General features: G+C 39.9%; 1 protein-coding gene across 3 annotated transcripts; it reads left to right on the top strand.

The window, feature by feature from the left end:
• The first annotated feature begins 531 nt into the window (after nucleotides 1–531).
• LOC109934960 (arrestin domain-containing protein 3-like) lies at nucleotides 532–22,741 on the top strand. Of its 3 annotated transcripts, none has more exons than XM_048595166.1 (8): nucleotides 532–1,096; nucleotides 4,856–4,937; nucleotides 5,841–5,988; nucleotides 7,286–7,388; nucleotides 8,203–8,459; nucleotides 10,890–11,052; nucleotides 19,382–19,536; nucleotides 20,591–22,741. In XM_048595166.1, the coding sequence occupies exons 1-8, from the start codon at nucleotides 817–819 to the stop codon at nucleotides 20,654–20,656; spliced, it is 1,254 nt and encodes a 417-aa protein (XP_048451123.1). In that variant the 5' UTR covers nucleotides 532–816; the 3' UTR covers nucleotides 20,657–22,741. The 3 variants fall into 3 exon arrangements, with proteins under 3 accessions (XP_048451123.1, XP_048451124.1, XP_048451125.1); XM_048595167.1 differs by lacking the exon at nucleotides 532–1,096 and adding an exon at nucleotides 4,090–4,108; XM_048595168.1 differs by lacking the exons at nucleotides 532–1,096; nucleotides 4,856–4,937; nucleotides 7,286–7,388 and having other exon boundaries at nucleotides 5,876–5,988.
• Nucleotides 22,742–26,130: the final 3,389 nt, after the last annotated feature.

The following is a 26,130-nucleotide window of genomic DNA, read 5'->3' as shown; positions in this document are numbered from 1 at the left end:
AAGTTGTTGTAAATTTGGAATTGGCTATTACATGAAATAGCCACACGGTGTCGACAAGGTGTAGAAGACTGACGAGAGGAGAATTACACACCGAATATTACTTGGGTGCAACTATTGCAGCAACCGCTATTATTATTTTGTATTGTGCTTCAGCGACGGTTATGTCTATTTTAATGTGCAGAATTAAGCCTTCAAAATCTATTGCTACCACACGAACGAATAATGCAACACGAGAGTGCTGCAGATGCATGCGACGTGACCCATGTGTTACTGTAACAAACCGGGCAGTGGCGCTAAATGCTCGCCTTGTGCATTGAACTGACAGAATTAATGACCTTTTGTAATCGCGTTAGTACAAAAAATGCCTGCGGAACGATAGAGTGCGAATGCTGATACTATATATGTTTTTTAAATGGTGCAAATAAAAATATTTGATGTTTTATATGTTTGTCCCTGTGCTACTGGTCTGCTTTAAGGGGGAATGACCTCAATCAGCTGTTGATCAGCTGGCACTAGCTCTAGACTCAAGGCGGAAGCAGGGTGAATCATGCACAGGCGCACTGGAGTTGTTTTTCACAAAAACCGTTTTAAGTGAGGTGGTAGGTATGATATCCCCGTCTTTTGTACAGACCAAAAGCTGGGCAACAGCATCTCTAACTGTCCAAATCCAGATGCTCCTTTTTAATATTGCAGTGGTCGTGCCTGCTGTTTTTGCAGCGAAAGGCACTGATCAGTGGTGAAGATCCCACTTTTCAGATCTTCATTTTTTTTGTACTTTTTTTATAGTCACGTATATCTAAATAGATATAAATAACCATGGTGCTGGGAAAGGTGAAGAGTTTTACAATAAGCTATGACTGTCCTAATGATAACAATATACCCGTCTATGCCAGCGGAGATTCAGTCTCTGGACGGGTGATTATAGAAGTTACTGGTGAAATCAGGGCGAGATCTCTTGCAATCCATGCGAGGGGACAGGCGAAAGTACGCTGGACAGAATCGAGAAATGCTGGTTCTAATACTGCCTATACTCAGAACTACACTGAAGAAGTAGAGTATTTCAACCACAAAGACCTTTTAATCGGGCATGATAGAGGTAAGCTTGGAACTGGAGCAAATAATCTTTATGATCTAAGAGTTTGTTTTGTTTAAAGTCTTTGTGCAGCTTACTGTAACCCTACTGTAAAATGTGAGCAATGCATATCAGATTATACGACCAATTTAGAAGTGCAATTTTAATGTTATAAAACGTTATTAGTTATTATCAGTATTAAGATAAAGGAGTTAAAATTTCATTTGACATAACTTCATAGATGTAAAAGTTCGGTATGCTGTCACTCACCTTTCATTGCCAATGAGTGGTGAGATTTTACATAGGGTGGTTAGCAATGGTTTCAAACAAATTTCGTGACAATATCTCGCCGATTTTCGAAATTGCAGTAATTCTACTGCACCGATTTATAAGGTTTCTTCCTGTTCAGGACCGTCATTTTGTAATATGTGAAAGAAATCCAAACGATTGCATTGTTGAATTATAGCGACAATTTCACCCACCCAAGCGTTTTTTCTTTGCAATTCAGCTTTGAAACCAACTGTGTAAATTACAATAGAAAATAAATGCCTGAATGTCCTTTCATAATTGCAGTAATGTGTGTGTGCAGTGACTTCCAGACCAAGTCCTTGAATTTACAGTTCAAAAATGTTTGAGAACTCGTTATTTTTAAAAGGGAAAAACTTAAACAAATGATTTCTAAATCGATACAATGGTGGCATTTAATCTAAATTTGATGTGCTATGTAGCTTACAGTAATATTATTCGACCCATCACTTAAAGGTGCCATTGACATTAAATTGATTATATATTGAAGATTTCTGCAGTGACATCGCTTGTCCCAATATTATATCTGTAAATTATATATTTAACAATTGCAAATATATTGTATATTCAGTAACATTCAATAAAGGTTAGTTGTTTTCCTAAGTTTCCACCCTTTGTTCAAAGCGGTTCAATCCTGTTTGGGACAAGCATTTGGGGGAGGGAGGGGGGATGTGAGTCTTCTCTTCGCTCATTGGTTTACACCGTCAGATGGTGAGGATGACTTAATGCTATTTTGCAGAAAAACAATTTGCAACAGCTGCTTTGCACCTTCGTTATATATGTATATTACCAATAAAAATATATTTTTTTCCTTGAAATGACCTTTTTCCACACCCGTGTATGGGTATAGTTCTAATACCGTACCAATTAAATTTGCAAATCTTCCACTATAAAATTGTGTTATTTCAATCTACTTTCATGGATACTGAAAAGAATGTGAACCCGTGGCATGTGTATTTTTTTCGGTACATATTTGCATCAAGCTTGAATACTCCGGAGGAGGATCAATCAGCGGATTAAGAATACAATTGTGATTATTTGTCTTAACCTTGCTGAGTGAAAAGGCAGAGATATTCATTTCATTTCTAGTTTCTTCAAACAGATATTTTTGAGATTCTACAATCTGCACAGTACGTCGTGTAAATGATGTGCAGTCGCCATTTATTCATTGTAGTACAATTCCTACCATTTTGCAATGAAGTTTGGTGTTCTGTGTCTTAGCAAGTTTCTGTCGTTTAGCTTGGCTTTGTTGCAGTTGCTCCTCCCCGACGTGCCGATTGGTTCCTCTGTTTGTTAGACTGTTGCTAAGCGCCGTTAACTTTAGATTGGTCAGTGGAGCTGTCTATCACCTATCGTTTGATCTGCTTCAGTGAACGGCTCTTTGCAAAAAAAAATCTTAAGAGTTCAGGGCTTTTTTTTAATTAAAAAAAAGGTGGAGGGTGAATTTAGTAAAGCAGGGACGTGGCAGGAATGCATCATTATTTAGCTTTGTGTATGATCGATGTCATTTTATCCCCGAGAACAGTTGCAACGTTAAATCTCCGCTTTAGCTGAACATTATAGTCAATCGTATCTGCGATTGTCAAGCCCTTTAAAATAGGGGACCGAAGCACCAATTTAAGTCCAAATGACAAGACAACAATTTTTTTTTTAAAAAGTTCTAAAAAATCCTTTTTCTACCAGTGTGCGTTGAGGATCGGTTGCAATTTATCGAGCCGCCTGGTATGTGTCTAGCCCCTCCCTTCCATTGCTCTTGTTTCAGCTTCTCTGAGAGAGAGACTGGGCTGGGCTCTGCTCTGCTGCTGATGAATACCATGTGGTTGCGGCTGAGCTGGGCTGTTCGCTCCGGTTCAGGCCGGCTCTCTCCGCTGTCTGCCTGCTGCTGATTGACAGCTCGCTACTTGTTTACCGCTTCACTGCAAAGCCGAGCGTGCTGAGCTGGCAGAAAAAACGAGAGAGGAAGAAACAGGCAGAACCTTATGCAGGAAAATAAAGTTGCACAAGAAAGGGTTTAAAATAATGTTGCATTTAAAAAAAAAGCAACATTTTATTTTTTTAGATGCAACGTTATTCTTAAATTTATTTATTTTTAACCATGACTACGCTATGAATAGAAATTGATCTTCAAATTGCACCGTTAGGATTTTGAACGTTTCTAGTGATTTGACACAATTTTTTTTTTAGAAAAAAGACACCAATCCCTATTAAACCATTAGATTTTAATTTCCTTAATTGTATAGGGAGGGGGTTCCAATTCCAGTAGACAGGTGCAGTGATGCTGTCAGTGAAGAGACCCCAGCATCAGGTTGCTGTCGTTTGTCAGGAAATCCATGACTTGGCATAGAAATGGGCTCGAGGTAGTTGGGCAGTCACGTCATTGCGGAGAATAAGGAAGGTCAGATTGTTTATCCTTAAAATAAAAAGCCCCAAAGGCTCAACTGTAGCTGTGCAAGGGTGGAGCAGCTCGGTCTTTGCAGCTTTTGATAGGACCACTTCAAACAACGCTGGAGATCGCCTAGTAACAATCAACCTTAACAGTACCTTCGCCATTTCCTGGAGGAGTAACGTGTTTATTGCTAGGAACCAACAGAAGAAATTGTTAACTGCAATCTTAATCTTTTTATAGGCAGCAACAACACCATTACCTTTTGTTCTGCAGTTTCCAACTCGAACTTCAAGTACTGGAGTGTTAGACCTTCAAAAAAAAATGTTGATCTACATTGAGACTTGGTATACATATGACTTTTCTGCTAACAAATATTATGTAATTGGCATTTAATTGCTGCAGCCTATCTATTTCATCATTCAATAAAAAAAATTTGGTCTTTTTCATTCCAAGAGCACTCTAGTATGCCACTCAATTGTATCAACAGCTCTCAAAGAAGTCTGCCTTGGTAACTGGGAACAATGAACAATAAATGGCAGATTTGCAAACAACACCCACATAGAGTCATAGAGAGATACAGTGCAGAAACAGATCCTTCGGTCCAACGCGTCCATGCCAACCAGCTATCCTGTATAAATCTAGTCCCACTTGGCCCATATCCCTCTTAAACCCTTCCTATTCATGTACCCATCCAGATGCCTTTTAAATGTTGTAATCATATCATTCTAAAAGTTTATTTTTAAAATTGGAAGATTTGGCTATTTGTACAGCTTATTAAGAGTGATAACAAGGTGAATTAGAGCATGACAGCCTCCACAGAGTGCTTGCTGAAGTCTACTAATGTTCCTCTTGAACTGCGCCAGTTACCTTTATTGCATTAATATCTTGAGTATTAAAGTTGTCCAGAAGTTACATAAGCGTTATATTCCCCTAAGTTGAACCTGTCAAAACCAGATACTGATGTGTTACAAATTAAATTGTTGATACATTGGACACCAACTCTTATCAATTGGTATGTATTGGCTAGGTATATCTGCATGACTCAAGATTATTTGTTTGCTACTTCACAGAGTTTTATCTTTTTTTTTCAGATGATGATGATTCTGAAGAAGGTCTCACCACTATACCTTCAGGCAAACATGAATACCCATTCAGCTTTGAGCTTCCACAGATGTAAGATTTGCATTTTTCTTGTATCAATCTGATTCATTGCTCAGAGTACTTTATTTAAGTATGTGTATAATTGTGGGTTTATGTCACAGATCTTCTTATTTCAGATTTACCTGATTGCTTGTTCAAAGCCCATTTTACCTGGGTGAGATTATTCTAAAGAAGCTTTTTTTTTGAGCCCATTTCATCATGCTGTTCTACATCAACAGTTCTAATATCTTTCTAACACAATTTTTTTTCATGTGTCCATTTCTGGCATCCCCCAATATTTCTAGTCACCCATTTCACTTAAACCTGTCAGCCTAGAAATTCATAAGAGTGTACAGCTTGGAAACAGATTTTGGTCAAACTGATCTATGCTGTTGTTTTGTGCTGTGTGAGAGCTCTTCACAGCCTACTTCCTTTAATTTTCAACTCATTTCTCCTCATGTTGACCTAGCTTCCCCTTAAAGCATCTACACAACTTGCCTCATCTACTTTTTGTAGTAGTGAGTATCGAGTACTGACTACTGTGCAGATAAACAAGTCTCCTCTGAATTCTCTAGTGCATTTGTTAGTGATTATCTTAGAACATGTATCCTTTTGGCATTTATCATATCAAAATCTCATCATCATAATGATCCCATCAGACATCTCTCCTCCTTGTCCTCTTCCCTTGCTCAGTTACATATTTGAAAGTCTTTGTTGGAGATTTGCAGTATGATAAAATAAGACTTCTGAGGTATTATATTTTGTAATCGAAATTGTTGCAAATAACTAAGCTCCTGCATACCTTGAAAGACTTTCTTCAGTAACTCCTGATTGTCCCAATGAATCAATATGATTTGTATGAACTTGATTCTTCTATTTTAAATTTAGTCCTATACTATGTTTGGCCATTCCCTCATGATCCTTTTTCTCTTGCAGACCATTAGCTACCTCTTTTGAAGGCAAATATGGCAGTGTGCGCTATTGGGTGAAGGCTGAACTGCACAGGCCATGGATGCTGGTAATGAAAGTGAAGAAGGAATTTACAGTCTTTGAACACATTGATGTTAACACTCCATTGTTGCTGGTATGTTCTTGAAACCTTTGCAAACTTACCAATGTAAAGTTCTATCGATTTCCCTAGAAAGGAACATCCATGATTCAGAATGAAAGGATACAAGACATTATAAGTTCCCAATAACTAAAATCAACTAGTTGTGGTAAAACAAAATGATTATTCTCTGGTTGAAACAGCAAAGCTACAATCATTAGAAAGCTTTGGAGAAAAAAAAAATGCTGTTACAATTTTTGTGAAACAATTGCAGTTTTAGCAAAGATTAGATCCTTACAAGTGATATAGATGATCATTTTAAAAACTTGCAATAAGGTAATGGCTTTTTGTCTGTCATTTCCTATCAATGATTTTGATGATATTCAACTAAAGTAGTGCTACAAATCCTTCAAAGATATTAAACAGTTTCTCTAAGCATGAACACTTTTAAAAAGAAATGCTGCATTTTTGCTAGATTTTATAAATCCCATCTCCACCATGCCAGTACTTATCCATTTTTTAACTCCAATTCTGATTAATCTGATATGAAAATGATGCCATGTGTTAAAATTTTCACATGATGTTTGGCTCAGATTTTTAAAATGAATTTTGAATTTAAATATGATTTCTCCACCACATCCCCCACCCCCAAAAAAGAATTGATCAGCTAGATTACAGCATTAAGTGCACAAGTGAGAAATTGTAACATTTTGGTTTATAACATCAGCTATAAATGTTTGAGAACATAGTGAAAGGGAAAGCTCAACAAAGTAAGATTAGGGGATCATCATAACTGTGCTGCATCTGGTCATTAACTGCCACAAACTAACATTTCCAAGGAGTACATCATTGGATGATGACCAGAGCAGAACCTTTATTCAAACTAATGCATATTCTTAATTGGATTTTAATGAGTATGAATATATTTATGAACATTCCTCTTAAATACTGATGCTGATTTTCCCATTTTTATAAATGTTCATAGCAGTCTGGGATTTTGACAGTAATGTTCACAACTTTGTAACCTGTTCATAACAAATTGAAACCCTTCTGACCAGTGGTGTTTCAATGTTATTAATTATAACTTGTCCATTAAGGGTGGTGGGATACTGTGCACAAACTGAGACTGAAATTAATCACTCTTGTGAAAACTGATTGATTTAAAATGCCTGTCGTAGGATTCCCTGTATAATCATTAATATCTTGCACTCGAAAGTGTATAGCAGAGATTTTTCAGGTATTTTGCTATTACTATAGCTCCATATCATCCTGAGAGACTGTCTGTTCTGAAGGGGAGCAGGGGTGTTCACTGTGCTTTCTGTTCTTTTCGCAGTCACCACAGGCAGGCACAAAAGAGAAAACTCTTTGTTGCTGGTTCTGTTCCTCAGGCCCAATATCCCTAAGTGCCAAAATCGAACGGAAGGGCTACACACCAGGTAAAAATCTGGAGCACTGAAAATTAACTAAATCCTTGGTCTATGCTAAAGTAACTGATTTCAGACGGGCGGCAGTATTGGTGCTACAACTGATTTCAGTATGTATGGACTGAGACAGAAAAATTCAGCCAAGATTCTCGTTACAAAATTGCTATCCAATTATCCCTACTTCCAACCACCCTTACTGGAAAGTGCACAGGTACAACATTTTGTTCAGGAGAGGTTTAGGCTTGGCTGCATTTACTCAAACTTATCAAATTGCCTATTGTAATTTATTGCCCTTGCCAGGACTAAGCTCATCAATCTACATGTTTAGGTCACATAACAATGTATCGTTGGTGGTAATAGGACCATGTATTGGTACAAGTTGCTGTTTCAGGAAAGGATAGGAGAGATCTGTGCAGTGAAGATTCTTTACAGTAATAATCAAATTTGGTTAATTAGTTTTGTGTTCTACAAGTGCCTTTTCCCCAAATTTTGGCTTATAATTACAATCAATTCAGTAAAATCTATTTACTTCCCTCTACTTATTAATATATTACCAGAAGGAACAAAATGGCTCCTGATTTCCCAAGTTAATGCTGAGATCAGTGCCACACATATTGTCATTTTGAGTAGAAAGTGCCTTTTGCTTCTTAAAACACAAATAGTATCAATGCAGAGTTGATTAAATACTACTATCTTTGATTAAATAGGTTGGTTGTTTTTGAAATGGGACTTCAAATTGCTACCTTAAATGAGACAAGGATGTTCCAGGTATAGTGCACAATATAATTTACATTTGTGTATGTATGGGTGTGTTCTTCCTGCACAGGTGAATCAATTCACATTTTTGCTGAAATTGAGAATTGTTCTTCCCGTATGGTAGTGCCAAAGGCAGCCATTTACCAAACACAGACTTTCTATGCCAAAGGGAAAATGAAGGAAGTTAAACATCTTGTAGCCAACTTACGAGGAGAATCACTGTCATCTGGAAAAACAGAAAGTTGGAATGGAAAACTACTGAAAATTCCACCAGTGTCACCCTCGATTGTAGACTGCAGCATAATCCGGGTGGAATACGCACTGACGGTAGGTGCTTTTTCGAATTAAAGTTTTGTGTGCTGGCATTGCAAAATGAGAACACTAAGAAACATTTCATTGGTAACGCCAGTCCTTCAAAGAAGGAGGTTTGCTGGCTATCACTTTTTTTTTTCTTTCCTTAGTTTTTCCTCGACTTTAATTACCTTCTCTTTGCCATCCCCAAGTCCAACTCAATACAGTCTTTTTTTTTTGTTAGGATGTTTAGTTTGTAGAAACATCTGAGTGAGGTGGGAATCCTTTCCCAGCCAGTTTCCCTGCCTCCGAATAGCCTGATCAAGGCTGGGAAACTGGCTGTCAAGGAAGGCCCATGTATTTGTATAGGAAATTTTAACGGTCTTGATATTTTTCCTAACCTTTTTTTAGGTTTCCAGCTGTAAGGTTGAGGAACGCAAAATTCCCCTTTCCCCAGGTAACGTTTGTGAATGCAGGTGTTTGTAAGATGAAGAGAAAAAAAAATTGAATAAAATGTCTTTTTTTTTTAATGTCTGTATGTGTTTCTTTCCCATTTAAAAAATTATTTTCTCCCTTCTCTAGATCACCACGCACTACATCCCGGCCAAGAGGGCGTGAAGGTGACCTGCTCCCAGGCCAATGCCGCTCTGTAACCGGCTGCCAGGAGGTGCGCGGGGTGACTTGCCCTGTTTTTAAAACTGTTAAAACATTTTTTTTTATTCTTATGGGGAGACAGTTAGCTTCCACCTATCCCTCCTCCACTGGCCCGGTTGAGATTGGTAACACAGACTTGGGAATAGTGTCATTTTATATTTTAGACCAATTATCCTTTTTCTTGGAATCTGCCAGTTGAAAATTCTGCTGCATCTTTTTTTTAATTATTGGGCTAGTTTATTTGTAACCATTCTAGGGTATGTTACTGTGATGTGTAACTTTTTTTTAAAACAGAACTAACATCTATTCATGTTCTTCTGCAAACATGTGTGAGCTTGAGGGTATTGTGGTTTCCTGCAGGGAATTTAGTAGCAACTGCGTCATTAAAAACCACATCACCTGTTGCTGTATAGTCAAATCAGAATTTCCTTTCTAGACACTGGAGCAATTCAGTCTAATAGTTTAACTATAAGCCCCACAGTAAAACTTGGGGAAATTGTGTATCAGTTTCTTTTCCCGCCTATTTTGCAATTGAGCTCATGCAACATTTTTAGACTTCCTGGATGGATGAGGCATTTATACAAAGGGATATTCTTTTAGAATTTTGTTTCTTTTATCTATTTGCATTTTAAAGAGAGCACACAAGCAGTATAGAGGGTAAAAACTGTATCAAACCAGAGCACAATGTTTGTAATTTGATTTTTTTTCAGTCTGGGCTGATTTTGTTTAGCTGATCTCAGCCAGTTTATTAGTTTGAGTGTCTCAGTGCATCTGGCTGAAAGAAGTACAGTAGTTGGTTTGGGGTGGGGATTGGTGGTGAGGAAAATCAATTGTAGTTATTTCCTGATCACTGTTTGGTAACATGCACAACCATGTTAAGCATGAACATCAGTTGGAAACAGGATCAGATTTGGTTGTACCCTTTGCCATTGAACAGCCTCTAATTGATTCCAATCTTAGGATCTTAAATGAAGAGCAGTGACTTTGGTGAGATGTTGAAGGGTGTCTGTAGACTGTTAGACAATCTGGGTCACCGGCTACAATGGAAGGAGGGGAAGAGAATTGAAGGGGAACCTTCATTTTGCAACTTGTATTCCATTGAGGAATGGCTCAAAATGCGCACATGTAGCATGATTCTGCAGAAACCGTGCAAGCTGGATGAATTGCAGTCGATAATGGCATCTTTTAAGGGATACCAATGTATTTCTGAAATACCATTATATTCCTGAATACAATTTTTTGTAGTTTAACTTGTGTCTTTTCAATAACGCAGCATTACAGTAAATTCCTGTGCTTTCTCCCAAAACTTAATGGGTTAATGCACACCATGGTATGTTGTGAAGTTGTGCCAACCGTAAAGTTCATGTTTTGATTCCAGCTCTGTCGAGTTAGGTGATATTTGCCTGACATTGGCGAAGGCACTACTTTTGGCCTCGATGCTTCCAGGATTTGGGCAATGGTGGTTTTCTTTTAAATGTAAAGAGAAAACAAACAAAACTGCTCAGGTTGCCCACTTCAGATTGATATCCAAGAACCATGTTGGAAGTGCATGTGCATGGATATATAATGGAAACTGGATTAGTTGGACCCCCAATAATGGAATCGCACACTGACCTTCAATATCCTGGTTTTCTTGTGAAAAATATGTCAACTGGGGTGAGATGCCAGAGGGCTGTACTGCTAGCATTGGAACCATGCTCCAGCATAAGTTACCACCTTCTGAAGAGAAGGGGTAAGGGGAGTAAATTGGAAACAGACAGATGCAAAAACAAGCATCAGTGATTAAAGCTTCTAACTTTTTTTTTATTTTAGGTCTACGTGGATATCCCTGGAGCAATGAATTTAACCCTGAATTTACCACTAGTTATTGGTACAATTCCCTTACATCCCTTCGGCAGCCGAACATCTAGTGTAAGCAGCCAGTGTAGCGGGAATTTGAACTGGTTAAGCCTCGCACTGCCTGAAAGGCCTGAAGGTAAGAGTGAGTTCTGGTTTGAAAGAAAGTACAATCAAATTTGGAGCAGCTCCCCTTTGATCAACTGGTAGAATGACCATCTGATGTAGCAGTGAACTGAACAGACTTCATGTCTGAGGTTAGGTCACTGACCTGGAGTTAGCTAACCTGGATTGTGGTAATACTGTATAGTTGGCAAAAGGACAGATTTAATAATAAATCAGCAGGGCTTAGTGCTCCTAAAGCTATCCAGTTGCATCTGTTGGAAGACATGAACATGTGAAAGTTTGGATTGAATGCAAAAGGATGCACATTAATTGAATGAAAGGCAGATATTTGCTAATCATACCTATGCCAGCCAACAAAGAGCCATTCAGTCTACTTGTACTTTCTAACTCTCTTAGTCTATGGCTTTTTGTAGGTTAAGATTTAAGAGCATGTCCAAAGCACTTGTTAACATGTCATGTCGGTATCTGCCTGTGCTGCCCTTTCTGGGCAGAGAGTTCCAGATCGCTGTCTTCCTCTGGATGAGAACCATTCTCCTTGAATCCCTTGTAAACCTCCTAATTCTCACCCTAAATCTATGCTACCTGGTAGAGACCCCTCAACCAAAGGAGATGGGACCTTCATATCCACTCTCCACCTGTGTTGTTGTGTTAGATTATGATTATTATTTAATCTAAGGATGTGGGTGTTGCTAGCCAGGCTAATATTTATGTCCATCACTAATTGCTGAGAAGGTGCTGGTTAGCTATCTCGAACTACTGCAGTCATTGAGGTTTGAGGGCTCTCTCAGTGCTGTGGTGGGGGGGTTGGCTGCTGAGGTAGATAGAGTTCCAGGATTTTGACCCTGTACCAGCCAAGGACTGGTGATTGTAGTTCACAATCAGTATGGTTTGTGAATTGGAGATGACCTCTAGACCCCTCCATTTTATGCTGTTCAGTTAGTTTCCACATGTCTCCTCTGTATATTAAAGAAAACAACCCTACCCTAACCAATCTTTCCTCATAACTAAAATTCTCCAGTCCAGCAACATTTACAAAAGGGTCCACTGTACCCTCACTCTGCAATCAGAACTTTATGACAATGCATTGACCAGAACGGCACTCAGTACTCCATAACCTTCCCACTTTTATATTTTATGCCTCTATTAGTAATACTTAGCTGTCTTGAGCACATTATCAAACTGGCCAGCCACTTTTAGGAATATTGCTGTGAGGTCCTTTCGGCCCTTTGATCTTGATCTGCCCTGTGATAAAATTGTAGCTGATTCAGTTGTGGTCCCAGCTCCACGTTTTGTCCATCTTCTATAACCCTTGACTCCCTTGTCTATCAAAATTCTTTCCAACTTTGCCTTGAATAAACCTGTTTTCACTGCTTTCTGGAGAAGCAAATTCCACAGACTAACAATTGTCTGAGAGAAAATTTCACCTATCTTCATCTTAAAAATGATACATCGCTCATTTTTAGCCCATGCGCCATAGTTTTCATTTCCTCCACAAGAGGAAACATTACTCACTCCCCACCCCCCACCCCCACCCCTGTATCCACACTATTGAGCCTTCTCCAATATTATATCTTTTAATAAGGTCACTTCTCATTCTTTGAAACTCCTTTGTGTGTAGGCCCAACCTGTTCAACCTTTATTAAGATAAGATCTTCACCCCAATAATGCTGAATGAACCTTTCTCAGAACTGCACCTAATGCACGTACATCCAATTTTTTTCAAAAACAAGGCCTTGTGCCACTGCAAAAAAATTCCCTATTTTTATATTCCATTCCTCTACCATAAATGCCAATATTTTCATTTTGCTTTCCGAATTACTTACTGTATCTGCATATTAACTTATTGTGATTAATGCGCTAAGGCTTTCAGATCTTTCTCCTTTTAAAAATACTTTTTTTTTCTCTATTCTTCTTATGAAGGAGTCCATTTTGGCGTTTTCCCACATCACATACGACCTGTTGGGGTTTTAGATTTGCCCAATTGCATGACCTGTCTTTCTCCCTTGCCTGCCCCTCGCCTCTCCCTCTTCCCTTCCCCCCGCCACTCCCCTTTTGCATACATTCTACCTCCTCTTGATGAATTACTTCAAGACCATTAAAATACAGGAGCAGAATTAGATCATTTGGCCTATTGAGGGTCCCCATTGCAATTTCCAGCGGTTCAATTACCCTCCCCCTCTCCCTCTCTCTTACCTATTATATCTTAAAAAACTCTTGCATTTTTTTTATATTACCAGCTAACTTGCCCTCATATTTCATTTTCTCCCTTTTATCAGTTGGCCTCTTCTCTTTTTTTTTAAAGCCTTCCCAATCCTCTGGTTTCCCACCATGCTTCACCATATTGTATGCTATTTCTTTTGCTTTTATGTTGTTCCTGACTTTCCTCGGCAGCCATGTTGCTTTATCCTCCATTTTAGCATGTTTCTTCTTCCTTGGGATGAATTTCTGTTGTGCCTCCCTAATTACCCCCAGAAACTCCTGCCGTTGCTGCTCTACCATCTTCCCTCCTTGGATTCCCTTCCGATCAACTCTGTCCAGCTTCTCCCTTATGTCTTTGTAGTTACTTTTTACTCATCTGATTCCAGCTTCTCCCTCTTAGGGCAAATCCTATTAGTTTGTGGTCACTATCACCAAGGGGTTTTTTCACCTTAAGCTCCCTTACCAAGACTGCCTCATTATGTATTACCAAATCCAGAATTACCTTACCTATTTTTCAAGTGGGGTCTACCACAAGTTGCTCCAAAAAGTCGTCATGGAGACATTCCAAGAATTCCTTTCCTTGGGATTCATTAGAGACCTGATTTTTCTCAGTCAACCTGCTTACTGAAGTCCCCATGATTATTTGCAATAGTGCCTTTCTTTCATGCCCAATCTATCTCCTATTTATTTCCTGACCCACATCCTGACTGCTGCTAGGAGTTCTTTTAATGGGAATTGTGTAATGTCTTTTTTAGTTTGTACTTCCACAACTCTACCCACACAGATTCTAAGCCTTCCAATTCTGTGTTGCTTCTTGCTATTGATCTGATTTAATTTAATTTCTTACTAATGAATCAACCCGTCCCCTCTGCCCATCTGCCTGTCCTTTCAATAGGATGTGTATCCATGGATATTTAATTCCCAGCCTGATCCCCTTTGCAGCCACATCTCTGTGATGCCCACAACATAGTACCTGCCAATTTCAGTCTGCACTACAAGCAGTTACTTTGTTTTGTACAGTGTGCGAATTTAAGCACAGAACTCTCTCTCTCAGTTCTGCATCGACTGCCCCCCTTCTCATCATTTTCCTCTTATCTACTGACACCCTTTCCTGGCTTTCTTATCTAGCTAGGTGTCTTCAGTGATGTGGCTATCATACATCCAGTACTATCATCCACATCATTAATATAGATTGTAAATAGTTGTGCCCTCAAGTGATCCCAGTGGCACATCTTTAGTTACATCTTACCAATCAAAGATGATCCATTTATCATTCTATAGTGAAGACAGAATAGTTCTCCAACAGATGTGACATTTCCTTGTTTTCTATTCTTGTTTTCACAGATTCACTCTAGAGAATGCACACTTAGTTTAGTTATTCTTTTTCCTTTTTAAACACATGTAGAAGCTCATCTGTTTTAATTTTTCTAGCTAGCTCAATCTTTTTTTTTATATCATTCTTTTTTGGTTCTTAAAATCAACCCAAGTTTCTGACCTGCCATTAACCTTTACAAAGTTGTATCTGTGAATATGCAGAGCAAGGTACTGTTCTAATCTTCTACACTTAGCAGAATCCTGCTGCTTATTGTGTGTTTCCTTGTATTTGGAAAGGACCAGCAGTACTTCTCAATTCTCTGGATTGATTTTTCATTTGCCACAGTCAACCCACCTGTCTAATCCATTGATATTTTCATGCAGTCTACAACTTTCTGTAACTAATCTAAATCTGTTATAATCACTTTTTTAAAAAATCTGACACCTTCCACTTGTCCAACTTGATTCCATAAAACTTGAGTCTAGAACTAGACTCTCTCTATTGTTGGGCTAGCTACATACTGAGATCAATTGAATTCAGGAGATCCTTTTATTTAAGAATTTTACTTCCTTATAAAGTCAGTCATACAGCACAGAAACAAACCCTTCATTCCATGCTAACCAAGTTTCCCAAACTAAACTAGTCCCATTTGCCTGCATTTAGCCCATATCCTTCTAAACCTTTCCTATTCATGTACCTGTCCAAATGCTGTACCTGTAATTGTACTTGCATCCACCATTTCCACATACTATCCAGCTTTTGTGTGGAAAATGCTACTCCTCAGGTCCCTTTTTAATCTTTCTCCTCTCAACTTAAAAATATGCCCCAAGTTTTGAACACCTCCACCCTAGGAAAACTACCTTTGCGGTTCATCTTATCTGTGACCCTCATGATTTTATAAACATCTACAAGGTGTATAAGGTCACCCTGTGTGATGTCACCCCTCAACCTCCTATGCTCCAGTGAAAAAAGTCCCAGCTTATCCAGTCTATCTTTATAACTCAAACCCTGCAGTCCTGGAAACAGCCTTGTAAATATTTCCTATACCCTCTCCAAGTTAATAATATTCTTCCTGTAGCAACACGACCAGATCTGTACATAGTACTCCAAAAGTGGCCTCACCAACGTGCAGTACAACCGCAGCATGACATCTTAACTGCCATACTCAGTGGTCAGAACAATGAAGACAAGCATTCCAAACACACCATTCTTGTCTACTTGTGATGCAACTTTCAATGAACTGTGTACCTGAACCCCTAGGTCTGTCTGTTTTACAACAATCCCCAGGGCCCTACCAATTTCTGTGTGAGTCCTCTGTGCCTTTACATTATTTCTATCCCCAGTGATGTTGTGGGTATTGAGACCCTGTCATTATTACTATTCTATTGTTTTTGCGCTTCTTCGTGATTTGCCTATCTATTCTGTCTTTTTTTCCTCTGAGCAGGAGTCCATAGAGTACTGGTAGTGATGTCAATGCCCTTTTGTTTATTCTTTGTTTTTAACCCCTGTAACCTCATTTGATGATCCTTCCAGCAATTGATATTCCTCACAATTATAATGGCTTCTTTATCAATATTAAGACTCTCCTACCACTTTTCTTTTATCCCCCTTTTTTTTCCTTGTCTGAAGATTCTATAACCATCAATTCTGGCATTCCTGACCCCATTTTTATTGTTGTAGCTCTGGCGTAGCTGTAATATTGGGATTCTTTGTGTCAGTTTGTGCTCTCAGCTCATCTGCCTTACTCACCAGACTTCTTGTATTAAACCATATACCATTCAGCACTGCCAGAGTCCCTTGCTATTATCTCTATATGATGATAAGACATGAGAGCAGAGGTAGGCCATTCGGCCTATCGAATATGCTCCACCTTATCCCCATGACACTTGGATTCACTTCCTGACTACAAACCTGTCTATCTATCCTTTCTTTCCTCTACATTGCAACCAGACTTCCTTTATTTACTAGTTTAGTTGCAACTTCACATCCAGTTTTACTTCCCTTTCTGTAAACCTACTTTGTCTGGTTCCCATCCACATGCCAAATGAGTTAAATCCTTGTGAGTAGCCATGGTGAAAGCCCTTGGAGATATATTTGTCCACGCCCCAATCTGGCTTGTAAGGTTGCATCATTACAGAAACAGTCCCGATGCCACAGAAATTTAAAGCTCTCCCTCCTGCTCCATCTCTCCAGCAATTTTATTGACTTTTTCTTTTGTTTTTTTTTGAGGTCCTATTTTCCAGTCTGTCTCCCAGATCGCTAATCTGTATATTCAGAACCAGCTCCATCTTTTTTTTTCTGTGGTTGGTGCTGAGTATGGAACAAGACCTCTGGCTTTCTCATCAAAGACCTGTGCCCAGTCTGTGATATCTATGACACTGGCACTAAGGACTCACATCTAATGACCACAGAAGCAGCTTTCTGTTCCTCTCCCTGTCTCATCTTCTGCCACTATTGCTCTCTGCTCTTCCCACCCCTCCCTGTGTGGCTGAGCCACTCGTGGTGCGATGGACATGGCTCTCACTGCACTTTGAGGAGTCATGTCAGTCAAGTAATCACACGGTAGGTGGAGTTCAGCAGAATGAAGTCATGCACTTTTGTTGTAAGAATCAAAAGGCAAACTTCAATGGAGAGAGACTTCAAAACAGTGCATCACAGTGGAATATGGGCATTCTTGTGTATGAAACACACAAAAGATAGCATCCAGGTGCATCAAGGAATTAAGGCAAATGGGAATTGTGGTCTTTATTGCTAAGAGGTTGGAGTTTAAAAACAGGGAAACCTTGTTACCACTGTGCAGGGTGTTGGTGAGGCTATATCTGGAGTACTGTGTACAGTTTTGGTCCCTGTATTTTTTTTTAAAAAAATATGCGGGCTTTGGAGGCAATTCAAGAAAACATTCAGAAGGCTGATTGCTGGACTAAAGGGGTTAACTCATCAAAATGGCTGAAGAGGTTAAGGTTTACACAAAAGACTGAGGGGTGATCGTATTGAAAAGTACAAGATTCTGAGGGGACTTGATATGGTAGATGTTGAGAAGCTGTTTCCACTAGTGAGAGAATCTGGAACTGGGAGCATAGTTACAGAATAAAGGGCATTCCTTTAAAACAGATGTGAAGGTATTTCTTCTAAGGGTAGTGACTATCTGGAATTCTCTACAGAAGAGGTGATGAATAGATTTTTTTGATCTAGAGGGCTATGAGAAGCTGGTATAAAAAGAGGAATTGAGCCTTGGGGCATATCAGCCATGATTTTATAAAATGGTGAGGCAGACTTGATGGGCTGAATGGCCTGCTCCTATGTTCAAATAATATTCATTATAAGCTCACTGACTCCCACAACAACTCGATGACACTTCCTCATGCTGTGTCTCCTGTAAGGACTCTACTCCATTCTTCCATTCTCTTGTTTTTACGACATCCGTTCTGATGTGTTATGACTGACATTGGAGGGATGTACTGTTTCCTTCTCCTCGTCCTGCTGATGTGGCCAATTTGTCGGTCTGATTTGTGTCAACCTCAGTATTCAGAACAAGTCAGTCAGGTTTCTGTACTTGGTGACAAATAACTGGTTTACTATCAAAAACAAAAATGAAAAACTGTCTTTTTTTGCAAACAGTTTAATTATGCAAATAAATATGGTCTACCTTTTCTAAAACAAAATCATGTGGGTGAGGCGAAACAAAAATGAAAACTGTACAGAGTGCTAACTTTAAAGGTTTTTGGTCAAATAATAATCATATTCATGGACAGAAGGATAAGTCATTGTCTCAAGTGGTGTTTTGATTCCAAAGGTTTTCTGCACAGACAAGACGATGGCCCTGGGGTATCTTACTTTAGACATTGTAGTTTAATGAATTCCCTTTGCTTCAGAGAGTGGAGCAGATTCCAACATTGTGGTTGCAGAAGGTGTAACGTTTCCCTTTCACTACCTCCCTCTTCACTGTCAAAGACGCCAAACACCTCTTCTAGCTGAAGCAGCACTTCACTTGCACCTCCTTCAATCTAGTCTACTATATCCGCTGTTCACAATTTGGTCTCCTTTATATTGGCGAGACCAGACGTAGACTAGATGACTGCTTGGCAGAAAACTTCTGCTGTCCACAGGAATGACCTTGACTTTCCAGTTTTTGTCATTTCAATAAACCAAGTTGCTCGCTTGCTGACATTTCCATCCTGGACCTGCTGCAGTACTTCATTGCAAGCTCAAGGAATAACACCACCCCATTTTCCACTTCGGCACTTGATAGCTTTCAGGACTGAACATTGAATTCAGCAACTTCAAAGGATGACCTTTTGGTTTGATTACAATTTTTCTCCTCCCTTCCCCTTCCATTGTCTTGTTGGCCTTGCACTCAGAAGAATGGACTATTTTCCTCCTTTAAACACATTTTTTATACCCAATTGGCATCTCAATCACTCCTTTGCCATCATTAGTGCTCCGTTTTGTTCTGGGACCACATGCCAATTGTTCCATTTGCTTGTCTTTCATGCCTCAAAGAAATGCCAAGAACTCCCATAGCACGAGATGGATTAATAGTATATTGGTATCAACTGTGTATGCCATCATGTGAAGAGTCCTCTCTTGGGCAGTATGCCAGTGAGTAGCCAATAATTGTGGAACTATATACCAGCAAGGGGACAATGTCTTAAGGGGAAGAGGATCAAAAAGTAGAACAACAGTCAAAAATGGAACAATGATATGTTTTAATATGTTCCTGCTGTGTTGCAGGCGCACAGAGTACGAAGCTGGAATTATGTGTAATTTTTCCACTGCATTTGATTGAACTAACTTCAATTAATAATGCATTGTTGTATTTTAATTTTAGCTCCACCCAGCTATGCAGAAATTGTATCTGAGCAGCAGCGACGAAATAACCTGGCAACCACAGCAGTACGGGATGAATTAGAAAGAGTGTTTGAGGGACCATTGTTTGCCTACATTCAGGAATTTAGGTACCAGCCTCCACCTGTGTATTCAGAGGTAAGAGTCTTTTAGGTTCTCTGGAAGATTTTGTCAGTCAGAGTTTGAGTGTAGAGAATTAACATCATAGAAAATCTTGATTGAGGCATATGAAATTAGGGCAGATGGACAAGCTGAACCACCACCACCAAACCAGAATTGTTCCTGACTGAAATCTGGGGCCTCTAAAAAGACACAACTAAGAATACATCACTGACATACTGGACAACAAATCCCAGAATCTGTGTACACTTGAAGCTATTGACAGCAGGAATGCAATTGGTTGTCTTTTCCCCTTTATGTAATACAGTTGGAGAGGGACTGGTTAGCACAGTTGGCTGGACAGCTGGCTTAGCTCGGGTTCAATCACCACACTGACTGGGGTTATCATAAAGGCCCTGCCTTCTCAGCCTTGCACCTCACCCTGAGGTGTTGTGACTCTCCGGTTAAACCACAACCAATTGTGTCTCTGTAATGAAGAGAGCAGTCCTGTGGCTCTCTGGGACTGTGGCAACTCCACCGTTTAGTTGGAGTAGCTCTTTCAAAAAGCAAGTCATGAAAAACCAAATGTGTAATGATCAAATTCTCTCTACAATGGATTTGTTAGATTCTTACTATTGTGTGTTGGGCAATTTTACAAACAGAATTTTGCAGATTCAAAACCATCAAGCATATCTATCAAATGCATGCAAAAACAAGCCCTAAAAATGACATGATGTCAATTTTTAGTGCAAACGAAGAAATTTGCTTGTAAGTGACCAATGGTCATGTTTACGTTGTAGAAATTTAGAATCCTGCAGCACAGAAGAAGGCCTTTCTGCCCATTGTGCCTGTGCTGGTTTTTTGGAAGAGTTTATTTCTCATTGCTGGCACCACTAGTTGAGACATAGAGCAGAGGTCAAACCTGATCTGCATGATTTGGTAGAATTGCATTATAATAAATACAAATAAAGTCACTAAGTAATCACAGCCACATGTTGGCAAGTTGAATGTCCTGCCTGTTGAGACCATTTGTGCACCGGGAATCTCTCTGTACTTGCTCTTCTCACTGAATTTTTTAAAATTTATTTTCTAGATTGATCCTAATCCAGACCAGGCAAATCAGAATCGAGAAGTGAACCCGTGTTGTTCCTCTCGCTGAGTGGCTTTGTGCGGCTTTCAAGCCTAGTCTTTATATGATGGTTTCAAAATGCATTACTGCACTGTTGAAGACGGAAAACTCAACGCAAAGAGAAACTCTGTGATGTTTTATAACAGTGGCTAGACAGACACAACCTGTGCTAATAAAACCGAAAATCTGTGGCCTGTGACAAAAAGCTGCTGAAGATGCTGAAGGAAATCGTAACTCTTTCACGTGGCATATGCAAAAAGCAGCTGAAATGGACAGTGGCTACAGTCTGTCATGACATTCTTACCATTCTCCTGGGGTTCTCAAACTTCACAGAAATTTGCACATATTATTCAGTGCTTGTGTTGCGCTTCATATTCCATTCAGTCTTGATAATGGCTGTTTTGTTTTTGTTTTTGGTTGTGGTGAATTGCAGGCCGCAGACTTCAAGTTAAGTTTTATTTTGGTCTGGGTCTGCACAATTTAAAGATCAAGTCAGCAGTGTACAAAACTGACAATGCACTGATGTTATGTAGCCTGGACTGTACCTGCTTTGCACGTGCTCAGTATTGTCTTCTCGGACAGGCCTTGCAACACCAACCTACTTGTGGCTTCTTTTAAAACATCAAATGCCTTCAAGCCAATATTTGTTGCTGTTTGTTCCTTTGCAGCTTATTGTAGTAGAATAGCAACTGATCAAAGACCTGGAATAAGGCTACAGAGAAGATTCTAGGTTAATTTTTGTATTGACGGGAGACTGTATTTTGTTGTTACTCCTATTTGTTGCATTTCTACTATATACAGAGTAGTTTTGTGTTTCAGACTGCCTAAAACACTCAAATCTCAGGTGAATTTGTCACTTGCCAAATTGTTGGTATTTTCTTTTTTTTAAATGTGTTTCGATTAAATTGCACTGTTACACTAAGGGACATTGCAAAATATGGATGGATTTTTGAATTCCTTTTTTCTCTCCTCATAATGCATTTGACCATAATATTTCCTCTCAACAATGAAGCATTACTTTATAACCCTTCTGTATTTTGTTCCCCTGTTCCCAGTGAAGTGGGCCAAGATTTTGGTGAACCTATTTGTACAAAGAAACCTAATCAATTCTGGGTAATATAGAAGTCTGAAGAACCTAAACACTTTGTTTGAATTAGATGCTACTTTGTTTCACCAAGGTTGAAACTTTTAAAAGCAGTAATGGGCATTTCTGTTGCAAAAGAAAGTCATACTCTTCCAGTTCGATCAGTCGTAGGATTGAGTACAAGTGGTCTTATTCCGCGAGTGGCCTTTTTGTAAAGAATTCAAACACAACTGACTATTGCTATTCTGTATTGATGCAAGTGCAGCACAAACATGGGATAGATGTGGGAAAGGTTTGACTATGATATTTCTGCTGTGTATTGTTCTGCTACGTTGTGCAGGGAGGGCATTGAGGGTCACAACATTTGCGAGCACCCTGATTTTACAAATTACTTTTGGGGTAGTTGGCATTATAGGGCATTTGATGTTTCCATTTGGGCAAACTTAATTTCTTTTTTCTTTTCAAAACTAGGGATCAACAATTGCTTATGCCTACAACAGGTATGTAACCTGATTCCATACAAGAAAAATTACAAAAAAATTGTAAGGGATGGATCAATATTACTCTGCACCTGTCAGTGGCCAAAGATGGCTGGCCATTACTAATATTGTTCAGTTTTCTTTGCTTTTAAGACCTTGGGTGCAGTTAATCGAATGGAGTTTGTGATACTTCAGGTCTGGATGTATTTGCTGAAACTGAATTGGTGTGAGAATGCTCATTTTTATATATATTTCGTAGATATTGATCAATCCCTAAGGTAAGAAAAAAAGGACTTTGTAGTCCAGTATTCGATTTAGATTCCTGATGAAACAATTAGGAATAAATATTTTAAAATCCAAAATGTTCTAGAAACCAAGTGCAATATTTAATGTTTTTGTAAGGTTTTTTTTTCCTTGACCATGTACAGACCTTTTTTTTGTTTTTGTTTTGTGCTGTAATTATCTTTGTAGATTTTGTTAAGGAGACATGTCCTGTATGGTTTCATTTTTGTTTAGCTGTTCGTGTAAAATAAAAACGTTTTACTATTGAAATTTTGCATTTGCTTTCTATTTCTACTTTTCAAACACCGTATTGTTAAGCTGTTTAAATGCCTCAGTTCCCAAAGGCTCAGCCCAAGGAGATTCCTGTAAGGGTATAACAAAGGGTCTGTTGTTGATCCAGCACTCCAGGAGAAGAAAATGAAGAATAGATTTGGGTTATTGCTGTTTGGCACCCCCTGCTGGAAGCTGGATGTACATGAATGGTAATTGCTTGATGGAGTTTAATTGTGGAGATGGCCCCTCCGTGCAGATCACCCCCTGACACTCACTTTCAAGGTTCACCATGAAAACTTCTCAGAAGGCTAAAGAACCACAAGGCTACCAAAGAATGGAAATTCAGCATTGTAATAATTTCTTTTGCAAGTAGAATTTTGCTGCTTTGATCTGCCATCATAGAGTCATACAGATGTATAGCACAGAAACAGACCTTTCGTTCCAATTTGTCCATGCTGACCAAATATTCTAAATTTAAGCTAGTCCCATTTGCCAGCATTTGGCCCATATCCCCCAAACCTTTCCTATTAATGTACCCATCTAGATGCCTTTAGAATGTTGTAATTGTACCAGCCTCCACCACTTCCTCTGGCAGCTCGTTTGATACACGCACCACCCTCTCTGTGAAAATGTTGTCCCTCAGGTCCCTTTTTAAATCGCTTCCCCCCCCCCCCCCCCCCCACTCGCCCACCTTAGTTTTAGACACCCCTACGCTGGAGAAAAGACCTTGACTATTCCACCTTATTTGTGCCCATCATGATTTTATAAACTCCTTTCAGGTAAGCCCTCAGCCTCTGACACTCCAGGGAAAATAGCCCCAGCCTATTCAGCCTCTCCCTATAGCTCAAACCCTCCAACCCTGGCAACATCCTTGTAAATCTTTCTGAACCCTTTAAAGTGTAACAACATCCTTCCTATAGTAGGGACACCAGAATTGAATGCAGTACTCCAAAACTGACCTAACCAATGTCCTGTACAGCTGCAACATGACCTCCCAACTCCTATACTCAATGCACTGACCAATAAAGGCAAGCATACCAAATGCTGCCGTCACCATCCTGTCTACCTGTGCCTCCACTTTCAAGGAACTACGAACCTGCACTTCAAAGTCTCTTTGTTTGGCAACACTCCCCATGACCTTACCATTAAGTGTATAAGTCCTTCCATGATTTACTTTCCCAAAATGCAGCGCCTCATATTTATCTAAATTAAACTCCATCTGCCACTTCTCAACCCATCTGATCAAGTTCCCATTGTATGCTGAGGCAATCTTCTTCACTGTCCACTATAATACCAATTTTGATGTCATTTGCAAACTTACTAATCATCCCTCCTATATTCGCATCCAAATCATTTATATAAATGACAAAAAGAGGTGGTCCCAGCACTGATCCTTGCAGCACACTACTGGTCCCAGGCCTCCAGTCTGAAAAGCAACCCTCCACAACCACCACCCTATGTCTCCTCCCTTCCAGCCACTTTTGTATCCAAATTGCCAGCTCTCCCTGCATTCCATGGGATCTAACCTTGCTAAACAGACATGCAGAACTTTGTAGAATGCCTTACTGAAGTTCTTAGAGATCACATCCTCTCATCAATCCTGTTTATCATTTCTTCAAAAAACTCTGTCAAATTAATGAGACACTATTTCCCATGCACCCAAACCCATGTTGACTATCCCTCCCATTTCTGATGAAGGGTCTAGGCCCGAAACGTCAGCCTTCCTGCTCCTATGATGCTGCTTGGCCTGCTGTGTTCATCCAGCTCTACACCTTGTTATCTCAGATTTTCCAGCATCTGCAGTTTCTACTATCCCTAATCAGTCCTTACCTTTTTAAATACATGCAAATCCTGTCCCTCAGGATTCCATCTGGGACCTGTAGACCACTTGCCCACCACCAATGTCAGGCTCACCGGTCTATAGTTCCCTGGCTTTTCCTTGCTACTTTTCTTAAATAGTGGCACCACATTAGCCAACTTCCAGTCTTCCGGCACCCCACTTGTGGCTATCAAACACGCAAATAACTCAGCAAGAGGCCCAGCAATCATTTTCCTAAGCTTTCCACAAAGTTCTGGGATACGCCTGATCAGGCCGTGGGGATTTATCCACTTTTATGCATTTTAAGATGCCCAGCACCTTCTCCTCTGTAATATTGATTCTTTTCATGACATCACTGTTTATTTCCCCACATTCTCTACCTTCCATATCCTCCTTCATAGTGTTTAGTATCTCCCCCATCTCCTGCTGTTCCACACATAGGATTAGATGGGGGAGGGGTGTGGGAGGGATGAGGTAGAGAGGAGGGAGGAGAGGTGGAGGGATAGGGTGTATTGTGGGAGTGGACAGATGAGGAGGGAAAGGTGTGCTGTTTGGCTGCGGGTGGGCAGGAGGACCCAGGAGTGACCCTGGGGATAGGAGACCATATGTTGATTGGAGAGTGGGCGGAGTCCGGAGTGGAGGTAGAAGTTGCAGGGAAGTCCAGGCAGGTCACAGTCCTTTTGTCAGTGGCATCCAGGGCAGCATTTGTGGAGTCATCCAGAGCAGAGATGTCCTGAAGAAGAGTAAAACCCGAAGAAGAGTAAAACCCGAAACGTTGACTACTCCTTTCCTCCAATGCTGCCTGGCCTGCTGTGTCCTTCCAGCCTCCTGTTGGTCTACCTTTTATTCCCTACACCTACCAGCCTTGCCTTTCACGCTAACAGGAACATCATGTCTCTGGACTCTCGTTGTCTCATTTTTGACAGCTTTCCATTTTCCAGCCATCCCTTTACCTGTGAACATACGCCCCCAATCAATTTTTGAAAGCTCTTGCCTAATATCATCAAAACTGGCCTTCCCCTAATTTAGAACTTTAACTTTTAGGTCTGTCTATCCCTGTCCATCAATACAGAGGATGGGGTGGCACAGTGGTTAGCACTGCTGCCTCACAGTGCTAGGGACCCAGGTTCAATTCCAGCCCTGGGTGACTATCTGTGTGGAGTTTGCACATTCTCCCTGTGTCTGCATGGGTTTCCTCCCACAGTCCAAAGATGTGCAGAATTAGGTGGATTAGCTATGCTATAGTGCCCAGGGATATTTAGGTTAGATGCAGGGTTAGGGGAACAGGTCTGGGTGGGATGGTCCTTGGAGGAGCAGTGTCAACTTGTTGGGCCAAATGGCCTGCAGGGATTCTATGATACTTTAGAATTATAGTCACTGGCCACAAAGTGCCCCCCACTGACACCTCAGGCAGCCACCCTGATTCATTTCCCAAGAGTAGGTCAAGTTTTGCACCTTCTTTAGTAGGTACATCCACGTACTGAATCAGAAAATTTTCTGGTACACACTTAAATTCCTCTCCACCCAAGCCCTTAACACTATTTGTTTGGATAGCATGGAAAACAAT

Source organism: Rhincodon typus, chromosome 3, assembly GCF_021869965.1.
Source record: "Rhincodon typus isolate 14 chromosome 3, sRhiTyp1.1, whole genome shotgun sequence".
Lineage (NCBI taxonomy): Eukaryota > Metazoa > Chordata > Chondrichthyes > Orectolobiformes > Rhincodontidae > Rhincodon > Rhincodon typus.
Note: the sequence above shows the minus strand (reverse complement) of the source record. Positions and strands in the feature narration are given on the sequence as shown.